Source organism: Notechis scutatus, chromosome Z (genome assembly GCF_049901735.1).
Source record: "Notechis scutatus isolate UNSWTSFEM ecotype Mainland chromosome Z, rNotScu1.2, whole genome shotgun sequence".
NCBI lineage: Eukaryota > Metazoa > Chordata > Lepidosauria > Squamata > Elapidae > Notechis > Notechis scutatus.
The window spans coordinates 119,619,076-119,646,669 of NC_142025.1; the positions used below are offsets into that span (position 1 = coordinate 119,619,076).

Below are 27,594 nucleotides of genomic sequence, written 5' to 3' on the forward strand. Positions count from 1 at the left end.
CCAGGTTGTTGGGGGAAAGAGGCTGGCTCTGTAAACCGCTTAGAGAGAGATATAAAAGCACTATAAAGCGGTATATAAGTCTAAGGGCTACTGCTGTTCTTTCCCCACCCAAGACTGAATTTACCTGGTTCTCGACTTACGGCCACAATTGACCCCCCAGTTTCTACTTGTTAAAGCCAGCTTTGTCCCGTTTTTCCACCCTTCTTGTCAACATTGTTAAGCAAATCACTGCAGTTCACAAAGCGGTCGTTAGGTGAATCTTGGCTCCTCCTCCCCCCCATTGATTTTGCTTGTCAGGTGGCCGCAGAAGGGGATTGCGTATCCCTGGGACACTGTGACTGTTATAAATACGGGTCAGTTAACAAGCCTCCAAATTTTGATCACGTGACCGTGGGGATGCTGCAACGGTCATTAAGTGCGAAAAATGGCCATAAAGTTATTTTTCAGTGCTGTTGTAACTTCAAATGGTCACTCCAGGAACGGTCATAAGTCAAGGTCTACCTGTAAACATGACTGCAAGCAGGCTGCACCAGTTCTCTAGACTTCACTCCATGGCTGGTCCTCCACTTGCATCTATTATTCTATTGCTAAGTGAGACGGTTGTTAAACGAGCTCTCGGCCCATGATACGACCTTTCTCACCACCATCATTAACCAAAGCACTGCAGCCGTTAAGTGAATCACACGGCCATGGAGCGAATCCACCACAAAAGGGGTTACACAGGACCTCCCGGGACACTGCGACCCTTGTAAATACCCGCCAGTGGCCGAAGCATCCGGAGTTTGATCAGATGACCATGGGGGGGTGGGGGGAGAAATGCTATGGCGGTCATAAGTGGGAGCACCAGTCTTAAGTCCCTCTTTCCAGCATTAGCCTAACTTGGAACCGTTGCTAAACGAATGGTTGTTAAATCAAGGACTTGTCTCTGAGATAACTTCTGAGATATAGGATCAAAGGTGGGGATTCAGCCAGTTCGGAATATGGTTCTGGTGTTACCAGTAGTGGAAATGTTGGCCAGTTTGGAGAACCGGCAGATACCACTAGTGGATTTGATGTGAGTCATCGAACCGGTAATAACTTCTAGCTGGCCACACACCCCACAACCCAGTCGCTCGCTTGCCCGATGCTCACTCACCCCGCTCGCCTAACGCTCATCCCGCCCCGTCACTCCTTAAGGTATTATTTCTCTTTTCCCCACTCCTGACCATCAGCGGTTCCTACGATCAGCTGTGCCTGGGTTCCCCTCACTTAACTTTCTACTTCACTACTTCAGCCCGGAAGGCCCCAAAATGAGCTTAAAAAACCAGCTCAGCTCACCCCGCGTTGTCGGATGTCAGTGTTTGAGGCCTTCGTGCTTGCACACAGAACCGGTAGGAAACAAATTGGAAACCTACCACTGGATAGGATGTTCTCCCCTTAGGTTCAATTTTATATTGTTTTGGGTTTTTCTGGTTTTTGTTTTTTTTAAGATATTGGTGTTTTTTTCGCTTACCAGGCTTAAGAGCCCATGCTGAGCGGGATGGCCTTTGTGAGTCTAAATTTATTAATTAATTTGTTTGTTAAATTTTATTTGCCATCCATCTTGCTGGGCTGCTACACTTCTGAGCTGCTTACGGTAATAAAACAAAAACAAAAAAACGGAGAAATGAGAAGAATTTTATGTTATTTATCGGTAAAATTTATTTGCCATTGGAACCTCAGCTCCCCCTGGCCTGCTTACAGCAATAAAAACAGAGGAATGAAAACTATTTATTTATTTGTGGAATTTATTTGCGACCCATTTCACCCTGGCGTTGTGGCCCGTCGGAAGAGGGGGAGGGGGAGGCTGGGCCGGCTTTGGAGCCCTTGGAAAGCTCTGAGATAAGGAAAGAGCATCGGGTACGGACCTCTGCCCAGGTGGAGAGGCAGCTGTCTTTTTGGGGCCTCCGCTGAGCGAGAGGGAGGAACGGATGGGGCCCATCAAGGTGTACATACGCACAGAGAGGAAAGGAGAGGAGGGCGAAGGAAAGCAATAAGCCGGCTCTTGGGTAGAGGCAGACACAGATGATAAGGCAGCCCCTCCCTGGCTGGGAAATAAATAGGGGAGGTTTGGGAGTGACTGGCTGTCACAGACAACTGTTCGCTTTTAGGATACAGCAAGGAATTTGGATTTCTTGGCTGGGTCTCTTGGGACTACCGTGTTTTCCCGAAAATAAGACCCTGTCTTATATTTATATTTATATGCATACATACATACATATGTTACATATGTATATGTATGGTATTTAGGTTTCTTCGGGTATTTTCCCACGTCTTAATATTTGTGCTTTTAATATTTTTTTAAAAGGCACAAATATTAAGACGTGGGAAAATACCCGAAGAAACCTAAACACCATACATATAAATACCCGTGAAAACATACATATAGCCAATACCTCAGCCACACATGTTCTTACGACAAAGCCAGCCAATCTGCAAACATCCACTCCACCAACCAATCGAGAAAGGACAACATAGCCAACCTCCCCACCAGTGTTTATAGGGAGACGGCAGCTCCGATCACGCACTGCTTGAAGCGCTGGCACGGAGCCGAAAGCACCAGCCTGAAGATGGCGAGTGGGACCTCGCCGAAACGTCGCCAAGATACTCTCAATCTTACACGGGAAAAGACCCGAACACGCCAAGACCTGCATACCTGTACCCTATGAAAACACACACACACACACACACGCGCGCGCCACCAAAAAAGGCACCAGGTCTTATTTTCGGGGGATGTCATCCCCTGACTAACCTCACTTGCAGACGTTGCCCCCGGCCTCCTTTTCACTGTCAAGAGGCCTACAGGAGCTTCTTCTTCTGCGGCCATCAAGGCTTCCCTGAAGGCCTCGGCAGCCGATAAGGGAGATCTGGATCGATCCGGAGCTTTTTTACCAGCTCCAGAGGCCTTCAGGAAAGCCTTGCCGGCTGCATAAGAAATGGGCCGGCGAGGCAGGTGTCGGGGTGCGTGAGGCCTGGCTACACCTGTCCAAAGGTAAGTAGTAGGGCAGCTCCCTCCCCCCATCCGCATCCCTACCCTAGCTTAATTTTTACCCGTCCGCTCTGGATTGGACGGGATCTTCATTAGGGCTTATTTTGGGGAGTAGGACTTATATTGGGCGCAGGTGTAAAAATCATGCTAGAACTTACTTTCAGGGTAGGTCGTATTTTCACAAAAACAGAGCAATTACATTTGATTTTTGTTTAGCGACATGAATAAAAAGACTTATTCCTACCCCGTTTAAACGGGGGTTTGTTTCTACTCACGAGTAAGTGGCTTATCCTTACTTGCTAAGGCTGGGTCAGAAACATCAGGGCTATACTCTATCTGCTTACAACAATAAAAACAGAGAGATGAGAAGAACCAAAAAGAACGAAAAGCCTCGAGGTAAGAAGGAGCCAAGTGATGGAACAATGGAATAAGCAATGAAGAAAAGAAAACCATGATCAGGTCTCCAGTACCCAGCCGATGTCGTACCTGTGAAGCCACCGTCCGCAATGTTGAACATAAACCGGGGTTTCTCCATCCTGTCTTCCCTCTTCCCGTTGTTCCGGTTCTCGTCTCGGAGACCGCCAATTTTAGATTCCTTGGCCGTCTCTCGCTCTGATTTCACATCTCCTTTGAAGACAAACAACTTTTTTGGTGGGGGGAGAATCTCTATAAAATGTTTCATAGGTGGGCAAAATTAGCAAAAATATTTAACAACATGTCCACCAAATGTTGGAAGTGTAGTCAGACTCCAGGTACTTACTATCATATGTGGTGGACATGTGTGACAGCAAGAAAATATTGGATGAAAATATATACATGGCTGGAAAAAGATGATTAAGCAGCATATAGATTTGAAACCAGAAATATTTTTGTTAGGTATAGCACCAGAAAGCTATGACAAAGGGACTATATACTTAAAGTTTATATGTATTGACAGCAGCGAGAATTGTATTTGCACAATGTTGGAAAAATGAGAACGCTCCATCAGATGAAGATATAATACGGGAAATGTTGGACTGTGCAGAGACGGATAGATTGACATTGAAAACAAAAAATAAAGCAGATACAGAATATTACTTAAGGTGGAATAAATTTTATGAGCGGTTAGAGAGAAGAGGTAGAAAGTAGATGAAGAAAAATTATTGCTATGTATAAATTAAACATAAACATGATTGTATGCCAATATAATCAATAGGATTATAAATAAGCTAACCTAAGTATAAGTTTGTTCAAAAACATTCTGTTGTACCACTACTATGGTTATTAGCATATATGTTACTATTTCTTTTCTCTCTCTCTCTCTCTTTTCTTTCGTAAAACAATATGCCCAGACAATAAGAGTTTGGACCAGATCTGCTTTTCCATCCCTCCGGTCTTGCTTCTTTTTCAGGATCCGTAGGTCTGCCTGGAGTGTGGACCACATGGGATCCTCCTGCAGAAGGCAGCCAATGGCGAGACGGGAAAAGGATGGGGCCGGAGGGCACAATTGGTTGTCTTGTCCTACCTATCAAAATCGTTGTTACTGCCCAGTGTTGGGGCATCCCAGCAGCCAAGACCAATTAAATCTAGATTCAGGGGTGTCCAACCTAGACAACTTTTAAGATTTGTGGGCTTCAACTCCCAGAATTCCCCAGCGAGCAAGAGTTTCCCACAATTCATAGGGCAAAAACAAACGGGGCTAAATCACTTTATTGTGTTTTTGATTGGATCACTTTCTTAATAGACGGTGGGAATGAGGTCGACGTAATATATCTTGACTTCAGCGAAAGTGAAAAAAAAACAACAGCCGGCTGGGAATTCTGGGAGTTGAAGTCCACAGGTCTAATCTAGACACTTGTCTCACAACCTCTTCCCAGCCAGGATGCAGGATTGGTCGCCCCAAAAACTAAAAAACGGCCCCTGGTGCAAATCCTGCCATTGCAGGAATTCCTTGCTCGCACATCTGCAGATCCTCCAGCACACGTTACCTTTCTTGGGGTCCTGAATTTCTCCTTCCATCTTTTCCTTGCTGTCATCACTCTCCGTTGATTTTTCTTCCGCTACCAGCTTCTCTAAATCAGCATCTGGAAACCAGAGGAGGAACAAATGAGCGAAGGGAAGAGAAACACCCACTTTGCAAACGGCCATGGGGATTTTTCCGCAGGTCTGCGGGTCTTGCTATGTTTATTTTAAAACTTTTATTTAAAATATTCTTTGTCTAATTTTGTTTTGTCTCTGTTAACTTCCCCCCTTCGGATTTTGTTTTCATCTTCGGAATAAAATAAAATTGAAAAAAAAAAAAAATTAAGTACAATTTTGTCCCAAAGGTGCTTTTTTCAGGAGGCAGCTGGACTTTCTGGTTTTTTTTTCTTTTGAAGATGTTTCGCTTCTCATCCAAGAAGCTTCTTCGGTTCTGACAGGAGAGTGGGGGAATGGAAGGATTTACATTCCTTGCAGCAGACAGCTGGTCATTTGCATCCTTTTTAGAGGGTCGTTGAGGCTGCCTGGAGGTTTCTCTGTGTCCTCAGGGTCACCTGAATGGTGCAAATGGTTCCTGTAGTCTGCAATATTTTTCCCTCTGGAAATCCAAAGGGAGTTCATCCCAAATTGTATAGCTAAAAATCTGTAGAGATTCTCAGCCATCCAGGTTGTAGTTGTCCCAAAGGTGCTTTTTTCAGGAGGCAACTGGTCTTTCTGGATTTCTTTTGAAGACGTTTCGCTTCTCCTCGAAGAAGCTTCTTCAGCTAGATAAACCCTTCCATCCAGTCAGAGCTGAAGATGCTTCTTGGAGGAGAAGCGAAATGTCTTCGAAAGAAAAAAACACAGAAAGTCCTGAAAAAAAGCACCTTCGGGACAACACCACGACCTGAATCCCTAGACTTTTAAACGCGATTTTAATACTCCAAGGTGAGCCTTCTCTCCTTCTTTTTTGAAGGGACCTTCCAGATCAACCCTTACCCAATTTCTCCTTTTCTTCCTTGACCGCCGGTTCGGCTCCAACTCCTTCTCCCTGGCCCCCATCGAGGCCTCGTCCTCAGGTTTCTTCGAAGGCTCCAGCTCCATCTTATCCCCTGAGAAGGGGGCAGAAAGGGGCTGTTCCGGCAGCGCGGGAGGCTGGGAAATGCAAGGCAGAGAACTCGACATAAGACCACAGAAGAGGGCAGGGGTCACGGAGACATTGCAGGGGTCAAGGGAAGCTCCCACGAGGAGACGCCACACGGACACAGAGGGAGCCGTGTCACAAGCGCAGGGAAGACCACCCCAACCCCCTCGGAGCCGGGAGCCCATCGTTCCGGCCTGAATACTGCATCCAATTCAGTTTACTTCTAAAAACATATGAAGAACGATTGCAGGCATTGGTTTGTCTGGTCTAGTCTAGGACACGGTGGCTCGGTGGCGTTCTTTGTCTTGGCTTCTGCCAACCGAGCAGTTCAAAAGCATATAAAAAAGAAAAGGCAAGTGGAAAAACAGGGACCCCTTTGGTGGGAAAGGAACAGCGTCCTGTGCGCCTTCCGCCGCGTTTAGTCCCGCCGGCCACATGACCACGGAGGCGTCTTCGGGCAGCGCTGGCTCTTCTCTGGTTTGCCCCCTAGAGCAGGAAACGACTGGCATGGGTGCGTGAGGGGAACCTTTAATGAAAGGAAGGACTAGGGGTGACCTGATAGCAGGGTCCCAATATTTGAGGGTCTCCTACAAAGAAGAGAGGTGAGCAACCTGGAATTAAGGAGAAATTTTCCGATTCTGAGAACAAGGCACCGGTGGAACTGCTTGCCACCCCAAGTTGTAGGGACTTCATCCCTGGAGGTTTTTTTAAGAAAAGTTTGGACAGCTGTTTGTCTAAAATGGGATAGGGTCTCCTGACTGGGCACGGGGTTGGGCTAGAAGACCTCCAAGGGTCCTTTTATAACTCTTGTTATTCCATCCGTTGATATCCTTCTCTCACTTTGGAGAACAGGTATAATATAACTGCAATAAGTCAATAAATATCAATAAAAATTAAAAATCAAAGCACTCCGGCTTGTTCAAATTCTACTTGAGGGACCTCACAATCTTTCTTTCAAACCTAATTCTGCAGTTCGTTTTTTTTTTTAAAGAAAAAAGGAAGAATGGACACAAGAAGGGAAGGTTGTTTAGTTTTAGTTTAGTTTAGTTCAGTTTAGTTTCTTGTCACTGCACCTCCTTCAATGAAATTAAATACCATCTTCAGTGTACATTATGACTGAAAACAAACACAAACGCACAAACCTTCACATTCTATATACTGAATTGAAAACCCCTAACATTGCATTGTATTGTTAAAATGTCGTTAAAATGAGAGCAGGGAGAAAGAACGATAGCCAGGAACCTAGCAAAATATTGCTACCCACACCAAGACGATATTCCCTAAAATCTTTCCGAAAAGATTCCCCTAAGATCGGGCACTGGAGTCAAGTTACAAACCTCGGTCTCCATTTTCTCGCTGCCTTTGGCTTCCTTCTCCAACTTCTCCTCCTTGGTCTCCACATCCTCCTTTTCGGCCGCAGCACCCCCGTCGCCTTTGTCACTGGGGGCTGGAGTAGCTGAAAGGAACAGAGGACACGATGATCTGCCTTCGGTTTTTATGGACCATCCCAACAACCTGTTCTGACCTAGGCTTCCCCAACAGCCCGAAGTCGACTCCTCGTCCCAATAAAATCCCTTTTATTGAGCGTACAGTGAATTCCTCTCCAGCAAAGTCCTGGCAAACAGTCAAAAAGCCCCCTCCCCTTTTGCTTCTCTTTATTCCCTCTGGGAGGGGCCATTCACTGTCCACCTGAGCCTTTACTCCTGAGTCGACCCTTGTTCCTTAGCTGTTCCCTTCTCCTGGCAGCTCTGTGCATGTGCACACTGGGAACAGGCTCCAGCTGTTCTTCTTCCCCACTGATCTCCGACTCCAAAGGCAGCTGATGACTGTCGGAAGGCCCTGGCCCCATCTCTGCCCCCAATGCAGAGCCCTCCTCAGAGCCTTCCCCAGACTCCAGGACTGGCCCATGTTCCTCCCTAACCTCCTCACTGTCCGAATCTGCTGCCAGCTCCGCTGACTGCTGGTGGGCCACAACACAACTAATTGTCTGGACTCCTGCCATGAAGGAGGTCCCTTCCAGCCCTAGGATTCTATGGCCTTCCTTTCCTTCCCCAAAGATCTAGCAGCCTGCCTTCGCTCAGAGCTCAGCCGCCCTCCTGTCACTTCAAAATCGATTTAACGGTCTTTGTATTTTATTTCACAAATGGGCAGCTAATCCTCGACGTACAAGAGTTCATTTAGTGACCCTTCAAAGTTAACAACGGCACTGAAAAAAAGAGACTTATGACCATTTTTCACAGTTACAACTTTTGTAGCATCCCCATGGCCGTTCAGATGCTTGGCCACTGGCTCATATTTATGACGGTCCCGGGATCAGCGATCCCCTTTTGCGACCTTCTGACAAGCCAAGTCCAGAGGGAAGACAGATTCACTTTACAACGGTGTGACTAATTTAGCAACTGCAATGATTCGCTTAATTATTGTGGCAGGAAATGTCGTAAAATGGGGCAAAATTCACTTAACAAATGTCTCGCTTAACAACAAATATTGGGCTCCATTGTGGTCGTAAGCCAAGGGCCCGCTGTACACGGATGCTGACTTCCTAGTGGCCGGGGCACAAAAATACACATAAATCAAAACCGTACAGTGTTTTGCGTTGAATCAATCAAAATTCAATTTAACATATGCTGCTGATACAGGCAGTCCTTGATACACAACTATCCATTTAGTGACTGTTCAAAGTTACGACGGCTCTGAAAAAAAGCGATTTTTATACTTATGACTGTTGCAGCAGGCCCACAGTTCCCGTGATAAAAATTCAGATGCTTGGCAACTGACTCATGTTTATGACGGTCGAAGGGTCCCGGGATCATGAGATCCCCTTTTGCGACCTTCGGATGAGCCAAGTCAATGGGGAAGTCAGATTCACTTAACAACTGCAGTGACTCACTTAACAACTGTGGCAAGAAAGGTGGGGCAAGATTCACTTAAGAACTATCTCACTTAGCAGCAGAAATTCTATTGTGGCTCCATTGTGGTCATACATCGAGGAACACAGTCCCCTTCGTAAGTTCACTGTTTCACTTACTAAGGATTCAACCTGAAACCCCCCATGGCATAATTCTAGAAATTATTTAAATTAATTTCTTTTGCACAGGTGCTAATTTAGAGCAATTCACCCCAGGATACTAGCAACATGAACGGAGTGGTGTGGTGGCCTAGAGGTGGGAGCTCTCGCCTCACAATCAGGAGGCTGTGTGTTCGATCCTGGGTAGAGGCAGATATTTCTCTGGGCACGGTGAGAATATATCTGCTGAACAAAACTCTGCATTGGCGACAGGAAGGGCATCTGGCCAGTAAAACACGCTGCTAGCTTGGTTCAGTTGCACAGATTCCATCCCTGCAAAGGATTATGGGGGTCGCTAAATGAAGACGATGATGATACTAGCTGCCTCTTGAAAAGGCAGCGATGAAATCCTGAACAGAAATCACACGCAGAGATTCGGCCTTGTCCATTTCGCCTGCCTTGAATAGGGCTGACAGGTTCGGGGGAAGGGTCCCCGCCCCAGTGGTGGGGTTCAATTTTTTTTTTACTTCTGGTTCTGTGGGCATGGCATGGCATGGTGGGTGTGGCTTGGTGGGGAAGGATACTGTAAAATCTCCATTCCCTCCCTACTCCTGGCGGAAGGTTACCACCAGTACTTCCAATGACTCAAAATTTCCACTACCGCTTCTCCAGGACTGGTCAGAACCTGCTGAATACTACCTCTGCCCGCACCTTGTGACAGGTTCTGTCCTTTGGCTCCATCCGTGATGGATAGACCTACCTGGCTTGGAGGTACAGGGCGTGTTGGTGCAGCTGGGTTCTGGGGTGGTGGTGGAGGTTTTGATGGTGGGGGACGAGGCTCGGGACGACTTTTTGGAGTCCGCACTGGGGTCGGGCATCAATTCAGGCATGCTCCAGCGTCGCGTTAATATGTTCAAACTCTTGTACCTGTCATGCAAAACAACACACACGTGCCCCCCCGTGAGCAATTTTAGTTCGCAATAACAACGGTTACAAAAATAAAACCATTCCACGGAAGTAGAAGAAGCCTACCCTAGCAAAAAAAAAAAATTTGGGTGGGCATTTGAGAGAACGTCCAAACGAAGAAGCACATTGTTTAGAGCAGGGGTGTCCAATCGTGGCAACTTTTAAGATTTATGGACTTCAACTCCCAGAATTCCCCAGTCAGCCATGTTGGCTGGAGAATTCTGGGAACTGAAGTCCACAAATCTTAAAATTACTAAGATTGGACGCCCCTGGTTTTAGAGAGATACCTCTGGGGTAATGGTTTAAGTGATGGCTTAGAAACCTGGAGACAGGGAGTTCTAGTCTCACCTTAGACATGAAAGGCAGCCAGGTGATTTTGGGCCAGCCACCAGGAGACTGGGAGTTCTAGTTCCAGTTTAGCCATGAAAGCCAGATAGGCGACTTTGGGCTTGGCTCCCTCTTTCAACACAATCCCCCTCACAGGGTTGTGATTTGTGGGGAAAATAGGAACAAGGAGGAAGGAATATTAGGTATGTCCACTGCTTTGAGTTGTTGACCTAAAATAATAATGGCAAGATAGGAATAAATCTACTTTACCAATGTACAGGTTTATGAAGGGGGCCCTTGTATCGAAGGCCTCCAGGCAAAGGGGCTCCACCGCCCCCTTCCCCAAATCCTCAGAAGTAACTCAGAACACCTTCATTTAAACTGGGTGTCAGCAACCTGCGGCTCTGGAGCCACATGAGGCTCTTTGGGCCCTCTGCTCTGGCTCCTTGTTGGGTGATCCCACCACTGGCGGGCCTCGCCCCTCCCTCACACCCTTCCCTCCCAGTCACTCCTCGCCTGCCCTGAGAAGATAAAACACAAAAAAACAGAAATGGGAGGGGAGGGAGAGACCCATTTCCCACAGAAAACACCCGGAGTAGGCATGATGAGGGTGTGTATCATAGGACTGGGCGGGAGTGACATTGAGCTGGCCACACCCACCCAGGTTTTGTGGTTCCCTGTGTTTCCTTTTCTGTGGGGAACGGATCCAAATGGCTCTTTTGAGTGTTGGAGATGGCAGACCCCCCGGTTTAAGCCAACGTGTCCCAGGGGTCGGGCTGCTACTGGTTCACGCCATTTGGGCGTACCGGTACAAATGGCAAGGAGTCGGCCCCGCCCACCCCACCCTATCCTGTCTTACATTTCCTTCTTTTGTACCTCAGCTGTTCTACTTCCCGGGGAAGGCTAGAAGATGAGCTGGAGAGGTTCAAAGGGGTGTCTACTGAATGCTGCGCACGCGTGTGCAAAGGCACCCAGAACCGGTTGTTTAACCGGTTGCAGCCCACCACGGGACCTGGCCTTCATTTTTTTTCCCTTGGGGAAGGAAGCCGACTGCCAAGGAATGAGTAGGGAGGCACCGGATGATGCCTGCTTCCTCCTTGTTGTGGTTCGCCGGCAGCCGGTGCAGAATGCAACGGAGTCGGACAGTGAGGAGGAAAGGGAACCAGTCAGGGAGTCTGAAGAGGATTCGGACGAGGGTCCTGCGTCCGATGCAGGGATGGGGCCAGGACCATCTGGGAGTGGGGTGCTGCCTCCGGAGCCTCCGGAGTCTGGCAGCAGCGAGGCAGAGGAACCAGGGGAGCCTGTTCCCAGTGCGCATGTGCACAGAGCTGCTGGAAGGTGAGAGCAGCTGAAACAAAAGGGGCGACTCGGGAGTAAGGCTAGGAGGTGATTGCCCCTCCCACAAGGGATAAAAGTCAGACCTCAAATGATGACACCTTTGCAGGAAGCAAAGGAGTTTGATAGATTCCGAGTCCTCCTTGAAGCTCTGTGGTCGGTTTTTTTTCTGCTACTTCGGTTGGTTTCTGTTACAATTAATTTGGATACTTCTGTTTTTGGCAGCATTCCACAGCACTGAAAGGCGTGTGCTTATCTTGGGGAACTGTTTAAGATTAGTTCTGGCTGGGAATGAAAGCAATTCCCAGAGTTGCATTAAAATAGGTTTTGCTTTTAAAACAAGTTTTGTGTTTCATTACGTTTGTTGAAGCCTGGGGTCAGAACGCTCCTGGCCCATCCACCTTGGCTGTCCTACAGTTCCATACCTTTTTTTTAACCAGAGACATGACTCCTATCCGTGTCAGGACCTGCTGCCTGGAGAGACCCTCCCGTGGCACCCCGTCGGCAAAAGTCTCTGAACCATCCGCCCCGGGTTCGCAGAGGTGCCTCATGAACAGAGAAACGTAGGCCCTGGGGAGACAGAAAGTCCATCTTTACCTCTTTAGAGGAAGTCTGAATAACCTCTTAACGACAGTCTTGTTTTTAATAGTTGAGGATTGCTATGTACGGATTTTGAGTTCTCAGTGTCAGGATTCCGGCAGTTGCCCCAATTAAATCATGAATCTCGGGCCGGACTTCCAAAACTTCAAAAGGATTTATTGAGAGTTAACATGTCCTGCGTGCAGCCGACTCTGAGACACAGAATTCATTGTCAACCCTGACCCTGGTTTCCTCTCCCCCATCCCCTGGGTGTATCATAATTCATATTCTCCAATGAGACATATCCTGTCATGCCCCTCTTGGCGTCTGAATCCGAGGAGGAAGCCGAACAGCTGACAAGGAGCGGGAGTGTGGCTCCGTTGGCAGTGGAGGAGGCTGGGGAAGGGCAAAGTCCAGCTGGGCAGAGCAAGGGAGAGATAGAACAAGGGAGAGGGAGCTCAGAGTAAGACCCAGGCCCACCCCCTCTTCCTCCTAGGGTACGCAGGGAAGAACAGAGAAGGTAGCAACGTGAGTTGTGTGGCTTAAGGGGGAGGAAAGGGCCCTGATTCCCTTCATTAGCTACATCTGGGAAGACAGTTAACAAGAAAGGCAGGATGCGTGCAGTAGCTGCTGGGAGCAAATATGAGTTTATCCTGTGTTGTTGTGGCTTATCTGTGCTCCTGGCATCTTCCCAACCATGTGAGTTTTGCCGTGCCTTCAAGCCTGAGATTCTTGCCTCTGCCCTGCCAAACTAATTACTGCAGTTTGGTTTGTTTGGACTTTTAAGTTACATTTTGTGTTGCTCATGTTTTTGACTTGATTCTCTGCAGCCAAAGACTGTCCCTGGGAGAGTTTTTCTCCAGTCTGAAGGTAACCTGGACATTGGGGGCAAAATTGGAGATATTAAAGGAACTCTTATTGCTTATCTGACTGTTGCCTTTGTGCCATGCCCCGGGTCATCACATATCCATAGCCAAGGGTCATCAATCATGTTCTTCAGTTAGAATTTTGCATGGCAGAAACTTCAGTCACCTAGTTATTATCTTTGAAAACTATTTATGGAGTGCGCTTTCGATTTCCGAGCTGCTGCACTGCTCTTTCAAACCCATTTCCTCTCTCTCTTTCTGTTGGCAATTCTAAAAAGACCATAGAAATATTTTTTTGTGAATTGACACTCGGTGGAATTCAGGCCACAACAGATCCTGAAGGCCATGAGCTGCCCTGGCTTCTTAAAAAAAAAAAAAAGCGTTAGGAAAATTTTGGGGAAGAGAGCGCGATTGCGGCTGATCATGACTCCCTCCAGTCCAGGAGAAAGATGTTACACCCTCAACACTTTGGATTAAGGGAGTTGGATTTGTTGAATTACGGGAATTGTTCCAGTGCCATGGATCATTCCAACAGTCCCAAACCACAAATGGGAGGATGGGGGAGGAAACTTGTAAGACCACCTTGCCAATTTTAAGGTGCCTGGACTTCAATTCCCAGAATTCCCCAGCCGGCATCATGGCAACTGTTTAAGGTGCCTTGGGAATTCTGGGAGTTGGAAGTTCACACATTTAAAAAGTTGTTCGTTGGCTGAGGAATCCTGGGAGCTGAAGTCCATATATCTTAAGATCCCACAATGGCTGGGGAATTCTGGGAGTTGAAGTCCACACACCCTACAGTTGCTAAGGCTAAGAGACACCATCCTGGGAGCAGGGAGTGGAGACTTGTAAGGTACGGATCCTAAAACCAAGATCCTCCTCCCCCCCCCCCACCTGGGTTCTTCTGGAACTTTCTGTTCCACCTGTTTGCCATCAGATTCTCGTCGTACATCTTCATCAAGAGAGCAGCAGGCTCTGTAGCTGTGGGCCAGCTTGGAGGAAGCCATGCCTTAGACTCGCCAATGCGCCTGGCCACAGCCTTCCCTTGATCTGTGTCTGCTTGAGGGAGAGGGGCTCATCCCTTCGCGTCGCTCTCCAGGAAAACACAGACACAAAACAGAGGGTTTGGGGAGAGGGTCAGATGAGTAAGAACCATCATCACTTGGCAAACGAAGCACTGGGCGAAGGTGCCAGGCTAGAAAGTTGGGAGTTCTAGTCCCGCCTTAGCCATGAAAGGCAATGCTTCTGACACAAAGACAGACCAGGAGACCGGGAGTTCTAGTCCCACCTTGGGCACAAAAGCCAACTGGGTGACTTTGGGAAAATCACCAGGAAACTGGGAGTTCTAGTCCCGCCTTGGGCCTGAAAGCCAGCTGAGTGACTTTGGGAAAATCACCAGGAGACTGGGAGTTCTAGTCCCGCCTTGGGCCTGAAAGCCTGCTGAGTGACTTTGGGAAAATCACCAGGAGACTGGGAGTTCTAGTCCCGCCTTGGGCACAAAAGCCAGCTGGGTGACTATGGGCCAATCACCAGGAGATGGTGTTGGGCGTGAAAACTGGGTGGGATACCAGGAGATAGTGAGTTGTAGTCCTGCCTTTGGCATGAAAGCTGGGTGGAATGACTCTGGATCAGTTCCTCTTTCTCAACCCACCCTACCAGCCAGGATTGTTGTGGGGAAAGGAGGAGGAAGTTACATTGGATTATGTTCATAGCCTTGAATTATTAGTAAAACATAGATAGCTAGATGATAGCTAGACAGATAAATAAGGTCGTTTCTGCATATACTCTCATCCTTGACAGACCAAAACGAAGCTTGGCACAAGAACAAAACCACTTTCTTTACAATTTTTTTTCATCCGGTCTGCAAATCTGAGGAGAGAATTGGTGACGCCAAGGCCACTCAGCAAGCAAAGAGGGAGGGTGACGAGGATTTTGGTGGGGACTTCAGTTGATGAAAGGGAAGAAGAGAAGAGGAATATTTAGGGGCATTCCCAAGACCCCTCCCGTGAACACTGACAAGGCAAGACGCTTGTATATAAACAGAAAGCAAAGCCCCACTTTCTGGCACTGGTGACGTCTCTTAGTTGGGTCATGAAAGATCTGCAAGAAAACCACCAAGCTCAGAGACCACCAAGGACTCTACATTCCTCCCCCTCCTCCTCTCCACAAACCGCTCTCCCTTCTAGGACTGACGACGTTACCTAATTGGGTCATGAAACGTCTGCAAGAAAACCACCCAGATCAGGGAGACAAAGGCCCCATAGTTCTCTCCTCCTTCCTCCTTCCTGCAAACCCCATTATCTTCTAGCACTGATGGTGTTACTTGGCTGGGTCATAGAACGACTGCAAGAAACCCTCTCGAGACAGCAACAAGGACCCCACAGTCCACACACACACCCCGTCCCTTCTAGCACTGATGATGTGACTTAGGTCATGAGAGGTTTGCAAGAAAGCAACCAAGCTCAGAGAGCACCAAGGACCCCCACAATCCTCCTCCTCCTCCTTTCTGGAAATCCAATTATCTCCTAGCACTGATGATGTTTGTGAGTTCGATCCCAGGTAGAGGCAGATATTTCTCTCTCTGGGCACAATGAGAATATATGTCTGCTGAACAAAACTCCGCACTGGCGACAGCCATTAAAACATTCCTGCTCGCTCCATTCAGTTGCTCAGACTCCACCCGGTAAGGGATTATGGGGTCGTTAAAAGATGACGATGATGATGGTGTTGGTGTTAGTTAGTTGGGAAACGTCTGCAAGGAAGCAGTGAGGATTCCCCCAGAGAAGGAAGGGGCAAAAGGAAGGAAGGAAAAAGCTTTGGAAGGAGGGAAAGACTGTTGATTCACGGCTGCTAGCGCTTCTTCCCGAGGGCCGTTGAGGGTCTATGGTGTATGTCTTACTACTGAGAGTAGCCGAGATAGCTTCAGGGGCTAAGCCTCCTCCCCGGAGAGCCAGGTCACTGAACGAGCAAACAGACCTTGGCTGAGCTTCTTCCATCTGTCATTTGTTACTCGTGATACAGACATGGAAACCCCACCGGTGTGATCTTTTGGAGACGTGCCTCTCCCCTCCCTCTTCCCAAAGACAAACAGGCTACATACGCCCTCTTCAAAAGGAAGATGGAGGAGCCAGAGGCAAAACTGTCACCTCCCCGGGCGTATCACGGAAGGCACAGAAACGGGGGGAGCCCAAGCTGAGCGACAACAGGAGCGACAGACGTGGTAAAGGAGTGTGACGCATCTTGTCATGCACAGCTCAAGCTTCACAAGGCTCCAGCGGGCCCCAGTGGCGATGAGGTTTTTTTGGGACCTCCGCAATGAGCAGCGGCTGCCACAAGCCTCAAAGGCTGAGGAGGGAAACACACACACACACACACACACACACACACACAGCCCCACAGGCGATGACAAAGGAAGGATTCCTGTCTCCGACCTCAGGCAAGATCAGAGGCCTCCCCCACCACCCCCGAGAATAGGTGGGTGGGTGATCCGTCAAGAGAAGATGATAATGATAAGAAGGTCGGTTTTTGCTGAATATCAGAAACCTTTCTCAAGAGAGGTTCAAAAATGGGACAGGCTGCTTCTTCCTGGAAATGTTTAAACGGAGCACGGATTTCCTGCAATGAGCAGGGAGATGCTCAGAACGATCCCCCCAAAACCCTTGCCAACTTCCCCACGCTTATAAATCGAAGGGTGAATTCATCTTTCAGATTGCAGAGCCTGAAAACAGCTATTTTTTAAAATAAAAAAAAAATAGTTTCCCCGAAAACACGACCTGCCCTGAAAAGTAAGTCCTAGCTTGATTTTTACACGTGTGTCCAAAGCCCTATCCCCGAAATGCTATCTAATCTAATGAAGATTTCCACCCGCTCCAGAGTGCAGGGTAAAAATTAAGCTAGGGTGGGGATGTGTGTGGAGCTGCCCTACTACTTACTTTTGGACAGTTGTAGCCAGGCCTGGCACGCCCGACACCTGCCTTGCCAGCCCGTTTCTTCTGCAGCCAGCAAGGATGGCAAAGGCTTTCCTGAAGGCCTCTGGAGCTCATAACAAAGCTCCGGATCGATCCAGAATTATTGGCTGTTATCGGCTACCGAGGCCTTCAGGAAAGCTTTACCCAGCCACAGAAGACGTTCCTGTAGGCCTCAGACAGTGAAAAAGAGGCCAGGGGTGACACACGCAAGTGAGGTTAGTCAGTGGATGACATTCCCCGAAAATAAGACCTGGTGCCTTTTTTGGTGACAAAAAATATATAAGACAGGGTCTTATTCTCGGGGAAACATGGTATATTTTTAAATGGCAAATTCTGAGGCTTGCCTTGGGTTTTTTTTTCTCCCTCACCCCTGAGGGGGACGCCTCCTTGTAAGATCCGAATCCCCAAACAAGAGGTACCTACTTAAATTCCTTCTCTGTCTTGCCTCGCAGGTCCCGAACCAGCCACTGGGAAGTGAAGGCGTCCTGGGGAGGCATGCCCCAGCAGCGCATGACGGCGTTCAGGAAGGCCTTGCGCTGACGTGTGTTGAACCCCAGCACCTGGAGAAAGAGGCCGAGTTCAGCCCGCCAATGTCAACAGGACCCAGCTGCATCTCAACCCAGTGCGGGACATGTTCAAATTATGACTGCTCGTTTTAGCAACAGTCCCAAAGTTCTGATGGACCTACCTGGGGTCTCTTAAGACTGACATTCAAAGTTCTGGTAGCCTCTCTTGTTTCTTCTCCCCTCTCTCCTTTTCTTTCTCCCCTCTTCCTCCTTTCTCTCCTGTCCTTCCCTCTCTCATCTCTCTTCCGCTTCTCTTTTCTCCCCCTCTCTCCTGTCTCTCTCCTCTCCTCCCTTGTCCTCTCTTTTTTCTCCTTCTATCCTTCCCTCTTTCCTCTCTCTTTCTCTTCTTTCACCACTCTCTCTCCGGTCTCTTTCTCTCTCCTCCCTCTCCTGTCTCTCTCTCTCTCCCCCCCCTCTTCTCTCTCTCTCCTTCTCTCCTCCCCCCACTTTCTCTTTCTTCTCTCCTTCCCTCTCTCATCTCTTCCGCTTCTCTTTTCTCCCCTCTCTCTCCTGTCTCTCTCTCTCTCTTCTCTCCTCCCTCGTCCTCTCTCTTTTTCTCCTTCTATCCTTCCCTCTTTCCTCTCTCTTTCTCTTCTTTCACCACTCTCTCTCCGGTCTATTTCTCTCTCTCCTCCCTCTCCTGTCTCTTTCTCTCCCCCCTCTTCTCCTCTCTCTCCTTTTCTCCTCCCCCCACTTTCTCTTTCTTCTCTCCTCCCTCGTCCTCTCTTTTCTCTCCTTCTATCCTTCCCTCTTTCCTCTCTCTTTCTCTTCTTTCACCACTCTCTCTCCGGTCTCTTTCTCTCTCTGTCTCTTTCTCTCTCCTCCCTCTACTCTCTCTCCCCTTCTCTCTTCTCCCCCCACTTTCTCTTTCTTCTCTCCTTCCCCCTCTCCCCTCTCTCTCTCCTCTCCCCCATTCCCACTGCATATCCCACGGAGCTTGAGTCTCACCTCAATGTTCCCCCCAACCCGGGCCAGGAGTGGGGGAAGAGGTTTGTCCTTCTCATTCGAAGCTGCCTCCTGGACTGCCGGCGACCTTGGTTTGCAAGAGGGAGAAGATAAGCAAATATGTCAGCCATTTGGGAATATGGTCAGGAGCCCCCCAAAAGGCCCCCCCTTCTCTCCACAAAGGAGATAGCCAAGTCTCAAGCTAACAACAACAACAACAACAAATCAGTCCAGTTGCCAACGATTCAACCTTCAGACGTGGCCAAGTCTCCCAAGCCTGATTTACTGGACGGACAGTCGGATAGTCACTGGAACCAGGAATGGCAAGAAACATCACCAAAGTGATGACAAGAATGGATGGATTTCCCGCCCGCCCCCCAAAAAAACAAGCAAAGCTGATTGCCATTATAGAGAATAATCCCAGCTGTATATAAACAGAGAGCAAAACAGTCTCCCTTCTAGCGCTGATGAGGTTACCTAGCTGGGTCATGAGACGTCTGCCAGAAAAAAAACTAAGCTCAGGGAGCACCAAGAATCGCTCAGTTCTCTTCTTCTTCCTCTTTCCTTCCTCCTCCTCCTCCACTCTGCATGCTCCACTACCTTCCAGCACTGATGATGTTACCTAATTAGGTCATGAAACGCCAGCCAGAAAACCACCAAGCTCAGACAGCACCAAGGACCCCACCGTCCTCCTCCTCCTCCTCCATGCAAAACCCCTCCTTTCAGCACTGATGATATTACATAGTTGGATAGATAAATGTCTGCAAGAAAAGAAGCCAAGTTAGAAAGTATCAAGGACTCTACATTCCTCCTCCTCCTTTCTTCTTCCACTGATGATGTTACCTAGTTGTGTCATGAAACGTCTGCCAGAAAACCACCAAACTCAAGAGGGCACCACCGTCCTATTTTTCTCCCTGCTCTCCCCTCCTCCTCCACTCTGCATACCCGACATCCTGCTAGCACTGATGAGGTTACCCAATTGGGTCATGAAATGTCTTGCAACCAAGCACAGGGATCCTTAAAGACCTTAGAGAACAAAGACCTCTCACCATACACGCCGTACTAAGAAAGAACCAACCGCACCACATGTCTGAAGTCTATGAGGACACAACACGGGCCACGCTTTTCCCTTACCACAGCGAGCCACGTTTGACCCCCTCCCCCCAGTTGCAAGCACCCCAGATCAAAGCATGTGTTCTGACCTGGGCTTCCCAAAAGCACAAAACTGATTCCTCATCCCAATACACCCCTTTTGTTGAGTTCACAGTGAATTCCTCCCAGCAAGGTCCCAGCCAACCGTCTTTCAAGATACTTCCGATTACTGACCCTTATCGGGCCTGGGGAACTGCCAAGCTGATATCCTTCATATGCCACACTGTAGCAAACGACGCTTGGCAAGAGTGCAGGAACAGATCTTCACCCACACGAACTAATTGTCCCCTGCAAAACCCCACTCCCCTTTTATTCCCTCTGGGAGGGGCCATTCACTGTTCATCTATGCCTTTTACTTCTGAGTCGACCCTTGTTCCGTAGCTGTTCCCTTCTCCTGGCAGCTCTGTGCATGTGCACACTGGGAACAGGCTCCAGCTGTTCTTCTTCCCCACTAATGTCCAACTCTGAAGGTAGCTGATAACTGTCGGGCGGCCCTGGCCCCATCTCTGCCTCTGATGCAGAGCCCTCGTTAGAGCCTTCCTCATCCTCCAGGACTGGCCCAGGTTCCTTCCCAACCTCCTCATTCTCCTAATCTGCTGCATGGCTGCTGGTGGGCCACAATAGCATCATTAAGATATCCAGTTCAGTTCCCCACCCACCCAGGTTCAGTTTTGGCAGGAGATTTCATTCTGGGCAGGCCAAGGACAACTGGACTCTTCAAAGGCTTCAGAGCCTTTCCAGACCTACCCAAACTGCCCCCCACCCCCGTACCTTCTGGCCTCTCATCAAAATCTTCATCCTCCTCTTGAATAGCGGAGTATTCAGACTGATTGTCTGAGAAAAAAATAATAATAATAAAGAGGGGGAAAAAAAACAAAAAAACAGAAATTCCGGTTTGCAACCAATACCAGAAGGGGATTTTTTTTTTTTTTTTGGATAGCTCCAAATTGAAGTTGAGAAGAATCAAGGAAGTGTTTTATTTCTCAAGCTGGGCCACTTGGTGGACTCCAACTCCCACAATTCCCCAGCCAGCGATTAAATACTATGCTAGCTGCATTTAGTTCCCCAGGCTCCACCCCTCAAAGGATTATGTGGTCGTTAAAAGAGAACGAGGATGATGTTTTCGAGCAAACTAAGTACCGGACTCAAAACCTGAAGCCGCTTTGGGTTTTAAGTTGAGTAACGTTCAGGGGGTGCCCAAAGGGGAGAAACGTTTTCCGTTTCTGAAGCGCTGACCTTGGTCTTCTTGGGCAGCGTCGTTGTAGTTAACCTGCTTTCGCACACGCTTCCCTTTGCCCAGGTTGCGAGCCAGGTCCTCCTGCTGCTGCTCATAATGGTGCCTCAGGAGCTTCTCCCAGTAATCGGGGTCCACATTTTCTTCCTGCTTAATAATCTCCCGTTCGATCTCTTCAATCTATTGGTGGAGAGAGAGAGAGAGAGAGAGGAGGAAGAGAGGAAGGAGAGAGAGAGAGAGAGGGAGAGAGAGAGGAAGAGAGAGAGAGAGAGAAAGAAGAAGGTGGGGGAGAGAGAGAGAGAGAGGAAGAGAGGAAGGGGAGAGAGAGAGAGAGAGGAAGAAGGGGGGGGGAGAGAGAGAGAGAGAGGGAAGAGAGGAAGGGGAGAGAGAGAGAGAGAGGGAGAGAGAGAGGAAGAGAGAGAGAGAGAGAAAGAAGGGGTGGGGGGAGAGAGAGAGAGAGGGAAGAGGAGGAAGGGGGAGAGAGAGAGGGAGAGGAAGAGAGGAAGAGAGAGAGAGAGAGAGAGGAAGAAGGGGTGGGGGAGAGAGAGAGAGAGAGAGAGAGGGAAGAGAGGAGAGGGGGAGAGAGAGAGAGAGGAAGAAGGGGTGGGGGAGAGAGAGAGAGAGAGAGAGGGAAGAGAGGAAGAGAGAGAGAGAGAGAGAGAGGAAGAAGGGGGTGGGGGAGAGAGAGAGAGAGAGGGAAGAGAGGAAGGGGGAGAGAGAGAGGGAGAGAGAGAGGAAGAGAGAGAGAGAGAGAGAGAAAGAAGGGGTGGGGGAGAGAGAGAGAGAGAGGGAAGAGAGGAAGGGGGGAGAGAGAGAGGGAGAGGAAGAGAGGAGAGAGAGAGAGAGAGAGAGAGGAAGAAGGGGTGGGGGAGAGAGAGAGAGAGAGAGAGGAAGAGAGGAAGGGGGAGAGAGAGAGAGAGGAAGAAGGGGTGGGGGGAGAGAGAGAGAGAGAGAGAGAGGGAAGAGAGGAAGAGAGAGAGAGAGAGAGAGAGGAAGAAGGGGGGGGGAGGGAGAGAGAGAGAGAGAGAGAGGGAAGAGAGGAAGGGGAGAGAGAGAGGGAGGGGGAGGGAGGGAGAAAGAGAGAGAGAGAAAGAGAGAGAGAGAGAGATTGTAACACCCAAATACACAGAAAGCAACATTCTCAGCCTTGGCCACCTTAACATGGGTGGACTTCAATTCCCAGAATTCTCCAGCCAGCTGTTTTTTTTCCCACTTTGCTGAAGTCGAAGATATATTATGTCCATCACATTCCCATTGTCTATTAAGAAAGTTATTTATTCATTAAGAGGGAAAGGTAGTACGGACACATCTGTTCCAATATTTGAGGGGGTCCACCTATTCCCCAAAGCACCGGAAGGCAGGACAAGAAGCAACAGACGGAAAATAACCAAGGAGAGAAACAATCTGGCACTGAAGAAAAAATTCTCGACGATTAGAACAATTAAACAGTGGAACGGCTTGCCACCCAGAAGCTGCGGATGCTCCATCACTGGTGGTTTTTAAGAAGAACATGGACAACCATTGTTGAAATGATAGTCTCCTCCTTCCAACTGTTATTCCTCCTCCTCTTCTTATACTACTACTTTTTAACAAGAGATTGGGGGTTGGACTAGAAGACCTCCAAGGTGCCTTCCAACTCTATTATTCTTTGGTCCTGTGTTCTACGTCCATGCTGAATGCTGGTAAACTCTTGCTGGCTGGGGATTCTGGGAGTTGAAGTCCACCCATCTTAAAGTGGCTCAGGTTGAGAAACCCTGGCCCAGAGCGAGATAGGCACAGCCGCCTTTGCACCAGGTGGGCATGCGAGGATCCCAAAACATCCCGGTCCCACCACTGACCTTATCCTCTTCCCGAACCACATACTGCGCCACCTTGAAGGAGCTGAGGTATTCGCTCATGTTCTGCACATCGGCGCCATCGGTGGCGTCCTGGTTACGGTCCAGGAGCCGGGCAATGGCTTCATTATCGTAGTGGATGACGCTGCTGTCTTCTTCTTTATTCTCACCTGGAACAGGATGGGGAGGATAAGATATCAGGGTTCATTTGATGACATTCGGTCAGTAAAGACGAGGAGATGACGAGAGTTCCGGTTTGCAGCGCTTCGGGGCAGGCAGGAATCCGCGATCGTGCGCGGTTTTTGCCTGCGCTCGCTGCTGGAGTGCCCTGAGCCATCCGGCTTCAGGGCTAAGCCACGGGGAGATGAGGAGAACTGGATTTCCCTGTGAATCAGCCCAGAATGGTTAACAGGTACAGGTAAGTCCTTAACTTACAAAAGGTCATTTAGCGACCATTCAGAGAGAGCAACAGCACTTAAAAAAGTGACTTAAGGACCATTTCTCACATTTACGACCGTTGAAGCATCCCCATGGCCGTGATGCGAAATTGTGGCAACTGACTTATATTTATGACGGTTGCAGTGCGATTCCCCTTTTGCGACCCCCTTCTGACAAGCAATGGGGGGAGCCAGATTCACTTAACAATTTTTGTTACAAACTTAAGAACTGCAGTGATTAACAACAGGGGCAAGAAAGATGGTAAAATGGGACAAAGTTCACTTAGCAAATGTCTCGTTTAGCCACGGAAATTTTTGGGCTCAACAGTGGTTGTAAGTCGAGGACTACTGGTACTAAGTCCACTGCTGTGGATTCCTTGGAGAAGAATTCCGAACAGCCGTCGTTCTTGTTATTCGTTTATTAAAAATATTGCTAAGTTGCCCCGGTCCAAAGCGACTCTTGGTGAATTACAAGCGCAGGCACGGATTAAAGACTCCACGGAAGCAGCAGCACAACCACAAGGATAAAAACCACACAACCTGGGAGAGTTTTTCTCCAGCCCAGAAGGTAACCAGGACTTTGGGGGCAAAGTTGGAGCTAATAAAGGGACTCCTAATGATTATCTGACTGTGTTGCCTTTGTGCCACGCCCCCTTGGGTCATCACAAAATCTGGGCCAATATGATATATCCAATAACACTATTCTTTTGAGGAATCTACCTGCCTCAAGAGTTTTGCTTGCTATGGGTCTATTACTTGGAACCCTGGCAGTTAGATTACTGCAAATAAATCTCCTGCTTAGAGGGATCCCACCTTCATAGTAGCCTCCCTCCGCCCCCAGGGGTCTGGTCTCTCACCCTCATTTTCATCTTTGAAGAGTTCCTCTGTGCCAAATTTAAGGATGTCGTCCAGTTCCTGCTTGGACATGCTCCCCGACTTGGAGCCCAGCCCTGGGCGGACCACCAGGTGAGTCAGCATCATCTTGCGTTTGGCCACCTGGGTGATCCGTTCCTCCACGGAGGCCCGTGTGACAAAGCGGTAGATCATCACCTTGTTTGCCTGGCCGATTCGGTGAGCCCTGCTGAAGGCCTGAGGGAGGAAAAGAACGCCAAATTATGTATTTACAGTACGTACTGGATTTTGGTTTTAGCTCGCCTTTATTATTGTTTGTAAATAACTCAAGGGGGCGAACATACCTGTGGTTCCTTCCTCCTCCTATTTTCCCCACAACAACCCTGTGAGGTGAGCTGGACAGAGAGAGAACGATTGCCCCAAAGTCAACCAGCAGCTTTCATGCCCAAGGCAGGACTAGAACTAATGGTCACCTGATTGCAAGGCCATTACGTTAACCTCTAGGCCAAACTGGTTTTATTCATATTCATTAATCTATGTATCTATTCATCCATCCAAGTATCTATCTATCTATCTATCTATCTATCTATCTATCTACCTACCTACCTACCTACCTACCCACCCATCTACAGTATCCATCCATCCATAGTATGTATGTATGTATGTATATGTCTGTCTATCATCTATCTATCTATCTATCTATCTATCTATCTATCTATCTATCTATCTATCTATCTATCTATATCTATCTATCTATCTATCTACCTACCTACCTACCTACCCACCCATCCATCTACAGTATCCATCCATCCATCCATCCATAGTATGTATGTATGTATGTATGTATGTATGTATGTATGTATGTATGTATGTATGTATGTATATGTCTGTCTGTCTGTCTGTCTGTCTGTCTGTCTATCTATCTATCTATCTATCTATCTATCTATCTATCTATCTATCTATCTATCTATCTATCTATCTATCTATCTATCTATCTATCTATCTATCTATCTATCTATCTATCTATCTATCTATCCATTCATCCATCCTTCTCTCTCTCCTATCTGTCTACTATATCTATTCTCTCTCAATCTATCTTTCCACTGCATATCTATCTCATCTCTCTATCTATGTATCATCTCTCTCTTACGGTATCTACCTGTCTATCACCTGTCTATCCTATCTGATCTATCTAATCTATCTATCTACCACATCCACCCATCCATCCATCTACCTACCTACGTATCAAATTTATTGGCTGTCCATCTTACCATCATGTAACTCTGGGCGGCTTACAGAATGTCCGTACATTCATATCAATATGAAATGAATCAACGGTGCATGGAGTGGAGGGACAATGAATTTGGGCTTTCCAATGTAGTCGGGGATTAAAGACACCAATGAAAGGCAGAGAAGTTAGAGAGCGTCCAACCAAGGCTTACGACACCTTCACACGTCTCTTAATCCTAATCCTAAACAAAAAGCAATGGATGGAATGGCTTGCTTTGGATGAGCAGGGCTGCTTGCGAAGGACCAGAGGGCTGATCCCCTAAAAGGATCACTCCTAATGTTTGCTGTGTCTCCCTAACAGCTTAGGATACTTACCTGGATATCATTATGGGGATTCCAGTCGGAATCGAAGATGATCACTGTATCTGCCGTAGCCAAATTGATCCCTAAGCCACCTGCTCGTGTCGAGAGCAGGAAGCAGAACTGCTGGGCTCCGGGGGCTGGAAAGGAAAAGTTTGGTGAGTAACAGAGGAGAAGGAGAAAAAAAAAAGGCAAAATACAAGATGAAATATTGAATATTCGGAATGCTGTTGGAAAATCCTGGCTGGTAACTGCTTGCTTGCAGCAAACCGAGAAGATGGCAGGAATTTCAAAACGGAAAGCTCACCTCCTCTCTCCGTATAATCATTTTTGTACTCACCATTAAACCTATCTATGGCTTCCTGGCGCAAGGCTCCAGTAATGCCGCCGTCTATCCGTTCGTACTTGTAGCCCTCATAGTCAAGGAAGTCTTCGAGCAGGTCCAGCATTTTGGTCATCTGGGGGAGAGAGAGAAAAAAGACCCCCACTCCTCCATCAGCCAAGAAGGCAGGTTGAAGCTTCACGGTCATGAGAATACGGCCCGTCGGCTTCTCAAAAGAGTCGAAACGTTTCCAGAAAAATTAAAGCACTGCTGCTCCTCAACTTGTTTATTGGCCGTTCCAAGTTGCAAGACAGACACAGACTTCAGAGGATAATCAGGACTGCAGAAAAAACAATGGCTACCAACCTGCCTTTTCATGGAGGACCTGTATCCTGCACGAGTCAAAAAGAGGGCTGTGAAAATATTTACAGACCCCTCACATCCTGGACATAAACTGTTTCAACTCCTGCCCTCAAAACGAGGCTATAGAGCACTGCACACACCAGAACAACTAGACACAAGGGGAGTTTCTTCCCAAACGCCATCACTCTGCTAAACAAATATTTCCTCAACACTGTCCAACTATTGACTAAGTCTGCACTACGATTACTACTACTATTAATCCTCCCACCCAGAATAAGCACCCACTTAACCAATGCAAGAGCCAAAAATCCAAGATTAATCAGAACGGAGCATGAATACGCTCAAGGGCAATTCAGAATCACCCTGGCCACTTCAGGCTAGACTAAAGCGTATTTCTTGATAAATTGCAAAATTCTGAGGTGTTTCTGCATTTCCCACTGGAAGCAGCGAGAGGAACGGACGTATCCCTGAACTGCCCTTGCAATATATATATATACTTCTCTGCAATTCTCCCAGGAGGGCAGGTCACAAGGAAACGTCCATCAGTAGAGTTGGCAGCACTTGACGAATACAAATAATCGTTTCCAGAGATAATGAACCTGACAGGGTTACCCCTCTGGTCTCTTCCTGACAACCTCACTCCGAAATGAGTTCATCACCTCGTAGACCCAAGCTGCCATCGGGAAACCAAAAGGAGAAGCTGTCAACCAAGACGTCATTATAGTTGTGCTTTTTAAAGTTGTAGCAACGTTTTGGCAGAATCTCATCTGCCATCATCAGGCTTCTGTATTGTGTTCGTCTGTGAGTCAGACTTTTACAGTGGTTTCTGTTTTAAATTTGGGGCTAGCCTATTGCTGTGCCAGAATTCTTTTTTCTTCATCCTGATTGGTTGGGAGTCTTGGTCTGTGTTTGTTGGTCTTGGAGTTTGCTGTGTTCTGCTTGATTGGTGTTTCTAATATCTTCTGTCTGTTTTGTGGCTTTTTTGTCTTGATTGGCTGGCAACATTGTGTTCCTGTATTGGAGGCTTTAGTGCAGCTTGGCTTCGGGTAAATGGACGGCTATCATTAGTTAGGAAGCTGGGTTTCATCTGGGTGCCTGGTTGGGGTGTGTTTGAGCTGGAGGTATCGGGGGGATCTGTTTGTGCCCAGGTGTTTGCCTGGCTTG

At 48.0% G+C, this 27,594-nt stretch overlaps 1 protein-coding gene across 1 annotated transcript in view; it reads right to left on the reverse strand.

Moving 5' to 3' along the window:
* The window catches only part of CHD3 (chromodomain helicase DNA binding protein 3), an 88,211-nt gene that overhangs the window by 8,731 nt on the left and 51,886 nt on the right, over positions 1–27,594 (reverse strand). Inside the window, 17 exon segments of the mRNA XM_087946169.1 lie at positions 3,494–3,634; positions 4,975–5,070; positions 5,945–5,980; positions 5,983–6,100; positions 7,427–7,545; positions 9,857–9,995; positions 9,997–10,023; positions 12,150–12,294; positions 17,558–17,694; positions 18,649–18,707; positions 18,710–18,733; positions 20,569–20,631; positions 21,034–21,211; positions 22,870–23,036; positions 24,161–24,392; positions 25,761–25,885; positions 26,086–26,203. Coding sequence (XP_087802295.1) covers positions 3,494–3,634; positions 4,975–5,070; positions 5,945–5,980; positions 5,983–6,100; positions 7,427–7,545; positions 9,857–9,995; positions 9,997–10,023; positions 12,150–12,294; positions 17,558–17,694; positions 18,649–18,707; positions 18,710–18,733; positions 20,569–20,631; positions 21,034–21,211; positions 22,870–23,036; positions 24,161–24,392; positions 25,761–25,885; positions 26,086–26,203 — 1,924 coding nt within the window.